This window comes from Bos javanicus, chromosome 8 (assembly GCF_032452875.1).
Source record: "Bos javanicus breed banteng chromosome 8, ARS-OSU_banteng_1.0, whole genome shotgun sequence".
NCBI classification, from domain to species: Eukaryota; Metazoa; Chordata; class Mammalia; order Artiodactyla; family Bovidae; genus Bos; species Bos javanicus.
Window position 1 is genome coordinate 99325681 of NC_083875.1, and position 5254 is coordinate 99330934.

The 5254-nt window shown below is 47.6% G+C and overlaps 1 protein-coding gene across 2 annotated transcripts in view; it reads right to left on the reverse strand.

Moving 5' to 3' along the window:
• The window catches only part of TMEM245 (transmembrane protein 245), an 83907-nt gene extending 78796 nt beyond the window's left edge, over positions 1-5111 (reverse strand). For both annotated transcript variants that reach the window (XM_061426429.1, XM_061426428.1), the window contains exon 1: positions 4524-5111. In XM_061426429.1, coding sequence (XP_061282413.1) covers positions 4524-5111 — 588 coding nt within the window. The remainder of the gene's footprint in view (positions 1-4523) is intronic.
• Between the last annotated feature and the right edge of the window lie 143 nt (positions 5112-5254).

The following is a 5254-nucleotide window of genomic DNA, read 5'->3' on the forward strand; positions in this document are numbered from 1 at the left end:
GTTTTACCGTCTGAGCTACCAGGGAAGCCCAAACTCTTAGGATCTGTAAAACTGAATATCCAGGAACCCTGCACACGTGCCAAGCCACTTCAGTCGTGTTCAATTCTGTGCAACCCCACGGACTGTAGCTCACCAGGCTCCTCTGTCCATTCCAGTATTCTCCAGGCAAGAATACTGAAATGGGTTGCCATGTCCTCCTCCAGGGGATTTTCCCAACCCAGGGATCAAACCCGTGTCTCTTATGTCTCCTGCATTGGCAGGCAGGTTCTTTACTACTAGCACCACCTAGGAATTCCCTGAGCAGGTTCTTTAAGCTTTCTAAAATGAGGATGATAATTAGACATCATTCAAGATAAGCCAACACTTCACACAACTAGGGCTAAGTAGCCCAGAGATGGATCCTGGTTTGTTCAAAGTCACAAAGCAAGCTACTGACAGAGTTCAGTTTAGAAGTTACACTCCTATCTTTCAGCCACTGTTCCTTCCACTTTATGCTTCTTTATAAAGTAAAATGGAAACAATTTAGGCCATGGAGGCCATGAAGAAAACAAATCCATTACTACTGCAAAAACTGTAAATGTCTTCAAATGTTCTAACAATTCTGAACTAAAGGAGAGAGGAACATCCAAAACACTCCCAGCAAAGAAAAATGGTGGAGCAGGAAGGCTAGCTTTTTAGATTTATCTTGACAGCGCTACACCAAGCGAAGATGACCAGGACCCTAAGGACTGAGTTATACCTGGGTCTGGTGCAAAAGATGATTTTTTTTTTCCCCAGTGTTTAGAAATCACTAAGTCAATACAATATTTGAAACTGTTTTTTTACAATTGCCCAGAAGGAAATGGCAACCCACTCCAGTGTTCTTCCCTGGAGAATCCCAGGGACGGGGGAGCCTGGTGGGCTGCCGTCTATGGGGTCGCACAGAGTCGGACACGACTGAAGTGACTTAGCAGTATATTATAAATGATTAGCATTTCACTTGCAGGTAGGATGGAGTACTTGGAGAAGAAAAGAGTTAGGAGACTGAAGGAACCCCAAAGGAAGGGGAACAGAAACTGAATGGGAAGGATAATGTGGTAACAAAGGAAAACACAGGTACTGAAGACACTACAAAGGAAAACGGGATGGGACTTGGAAATAAATGAACAGGTATAAGGATAAGAGAGAAACGACTAAGATTTCTAGATGACAGGAATTCAGGGGTGTCTGGGGGAACATGTGTGGGTAGTCCAACCCTGATAGTCTTCTATTTTTTTCCCTAATAACTAAAATCAATTTGTACTAAAAAAAAAATTTAAACCAAAAAATGTTCCTCCACAACATCCTGGAGGAAAACGTTTTAAAATCTTTAGTGAAGGTCTTGATGACAAAGGGCCTTCAACTGCTGATAGGTCTGTTGAGTAAGTACCATTTACTGAACGAACAGATCAATCTCGAAATCTTCCCGCCTATGAAATCCATCCCTCTGACTTCACGTGACTATCGTGAGAATGAAATAACACACATGAGAGTGCCTACCAGTGAGTGGCAGATACTCAAAAACTGGATCTTAAACGCATGCACTGTCGGCTCTCCATAATGTAGATTTGCTTACATTCATTTTTCTCTTACCTCGCCCATCCGTACCTCTCCCATCCATATTTCTCAGCAGCAGCAGCTCAAATTTTCAAGCTGTCTAGAAAGCATCAGCACTCCTTTCTTTTTTTTTTTTAAATCACATGCAGCACTGGTTGGGCTTACAAAACCAAACCTTTGTGAACCATGAGATAGAAAAGTCAGAGAGAGGGCAAGCTGCCCGGTCACATGACCGACTTTCACTTCATGTCAGGCCTTACTCAGCACTTGGGACAGAGAGCTGAGGACTCCCTGTCTCTGCTTCCCAGGTACACTTTTAACTTACCCCCATCCAACCACCTGCTCCAAACGACTGCTTCAAGAAACACAACCGCAAGTTTCTCTCCAACTCAGATCAACCTCCAGGCTCTACTCCCTCAATTTAGCCCCCCACCACTTCCTACTCTTTTTTAACTAACTCATTCTGTGCCTTTTATAATGGGATTTTTATCCCTTCCTCCCATCACTTTAGCTTATCAGCTAAAATAATTAATTGCCTTTACCTTCCTTCACCTCTTCTGATCTAGCTTGGTCCTTACTTCTGCTAATCCACACCCATACAAATATTATGTAAATAAAATATAAGGAAGGAGTTTATCATCAGTAAAAACATATTCATAGCTATACATTAAGCTGTGGGCACTTTATCACAATTATTCCTCATCTCTTTCCACCACTGTGAGTGACTGGCTCAAATGCCCCAGTTTCCATTAGTCATGCCAAATGTACCCGTGTATTCAATTCTAACTTCACTATGAAAATACAGCGTTCATGTTAGGCCTTTCTTTCCTAGTTTCTTACAGTTTGGTGGATACACTACTCGATCTTGCCTATAGTAATTTACAATATACTGCAGTATCAATAGTCAAAAATGTTAGCAGGATCTATAAGTATGTCTGAATTTGACAAGATTGAATTTCTTGAGGATAGGAATCAAGTTATAGTAATCTTTATATTTCTTAACAGCATATAGTATTCTGCCTTTTATGCAAGGGGCATTCAATCAACTTAACTGAACTTAAAACAACAAGGTAAAGGAGAAGTAACGTCTAACTGCTGCTCCATGAATGTGAACCTTGGATTTGTTCAAAGTCTGAGTGCCTCTGGGACGATCACAGTCTCAGGACCTCAGAAACCTCTCCTGGGAAGCGGCAGGCAGGAAGACAATAAAGAGCAAAGTAACACTAGGGTCACCCTCACCTGACAATCTACCCAGGAAGTGAAAGAGGGTGCTTCCACACCTCTCCTTCCTATCACAACTGAAATAATACAAGTTCCTTGGAGGCCAAGATTTTGTCTGATCACGACGCAGTTGCATACACAGGCAGCGTCCCCAAATTATGGATGAGGTGCTCTCCAATACCTTGCTGGCCCATAACTGGTGGGAAATAAACATTTAGATGTGTGTCTGTCATCTCCATGAGAATATGCTCACATGACACATTACTTGAACAGAGCCTGTACCTTAATCCTTTTAAATCCCTCACAAAGTCCAGTACCTAATAACATAATCAACTTTTAACTTTAATTGAGAGGTTGCATTGATAGAGCTAGAGAAGACAGTTCTGGTATTAGTCACCAACTCTACCAATAACTTCAGGCAAGTTATAACCCTGCTTGACCGATAAACGGAATTGTTTTGCAACTTGAAATCAAGGTGCACTTAACAGGGACAAAAGTGAATAAATTTATTTTTAGATGGTACTGCTTCTTAATGAAATAGTAGTCTTATGCATTAAATACCCACTTATTTTTTTCATCCCCAGTGAAACATCCTAAAGGAAATTAACCCTGAATATTCACTGGAAGGACTGATGCTGAAGCTGAAGCTCCAATACTTTGGCCACCTGATATGAAAAGCCAACTCACTGGAAAAGAACCTGATGGGAAAGAAAGACTGAAGGCAGGAAGAGAAGGGGACAACAGAGGATGAGATGGTTTGGCAACATCACTGACTCAATGGACACGAGTTTGAGCAAACTCAAAGAGAGTGAAGGACAGGGAAGCCTGGAGTCCTTCAGTGCATGGCGTCACAGAGTCTGACACAACTTAGCAACTGAACAACAAAGTGAAATGTTTGGATCATTAACTGATCTACAATCTGGCCTGATTTAGGAAACATGTCACCAGATTATCCTTGAAATCCCTTCCAACTCTAAAGCTCCCTCATTAAGAATAATCTCAGGACGATCCAGGAATCACAAATATGCCTTTTCTTCACCCAGTCTGCTTAAGAAATCCACGTGGGAGGAGATGTAATGTCGCAGAGCAATCCGTGCACAAGGCGTAAGAGTTCCCAAGAAGAGAATGTGGCAAGAAACAGGCCCAGGGGGCTCAGCACCTAGGTGCCTGGCACAAAGTATTCTGAAATCACCTGAACTGAGAGGCAGCTCTGAACTATTAAGAAAGATTTGTTCCAGGACTTGAGGAACTTGTGTCAACCAGTACCCTCTTTGTCCCAACAAGACTGGTAAGAAGTCACCTCTCCTGTCTGTAGGATGACAGATTAGACTAGGATCTCTAAGGTCTCTTCCAGGATAGTCCCACGTAAGCAGAACTGAAGATGCTGAGCACTCCCTCTCCAAGGCCAGGAATAAATTCCTGTCCACTTGCCGATGCGCTGAAAGCCCTCCCTGCAAAACGGAAAAGCGCTTCCCTACAGGGTACACGTCCCCCTAACGGGGAGACTGTTTCGAACCACACCCGTCTTCTCCTTAGAAGGAAGGGCACCAAGTTCCTCGTGTGCACGGGAAGGAAGGCGGAGACGGACACTGCCTGCACACTCAGGTCTGGACGTTTGGCCGCCCTTGCACCGTGCCGAGGGACTGCACCCCAGCGAGCTGGGGGTGTGGTGAAGGTCACTGCGTGCCCGGCGGGACGGCCGAGGGCCCGGGCCGGGGCTCACTCACCCACAGGCTGTTGAAGTAGTCCAGCCCGCAGCAGATGAGCGCGCCCGCGTGCGCCAGCAGCACCTGCACGCCCAGGTAGCTGCCCAGGCTGTAGAGGCCGTAGAGGAGCGGGCCGCCGGCGCCCAGCAGTAGCAGCAGGCGGCGGCGGCGCAGCGCCTGTTCGCCCAGGGCCTCCACGCCGTAGTCCGCGAAGCAGATCGGCAGCAGCAGCGCGGCCAGCACGATGGGCGTGTGCGCGCGGTGCAGGCGCTGCAGCCAGTGGCGCCCCAGGCGCGTCAGCGAGCTCTTGAAGGGGTGCAGGAAGGTGCCGCACAGCACGGCCCAGAGCAGCGGGCGCAAGAAGGCCTCCAGGATGAAGTAGACGAGCACGGCGGCGCCGCAGCACAGGCACACGAACAGCACCGCCCCGGTGTTGTAGAAGGCCTGCTTGATGGGCTTGTCGAAGCGCAGCGCCAGCGCCGCTGTCCGCGGTGTCTCCCCGCAGCCGCCGCCGCCGCTGGCTGCCCCGACCGGACGCTGAACCCGCGGCGCCCGGCTCGGGGAGCCCCGCGGACTGAGTGCCTCCTCAGGGCCGCCATCGTCGGCCATCGTGCCTTTGCCGCTGCCGCCGCCGCCGCCGCCGCCGCCGCCAAGAGACGGTACTGGGAGGCCTGGAGAGAGGCAGGGCGGGCGACACGCGGCATTGTGGGAGATGTAGTTCGTAACTGACCACTGAAAGCTCACACAACCTT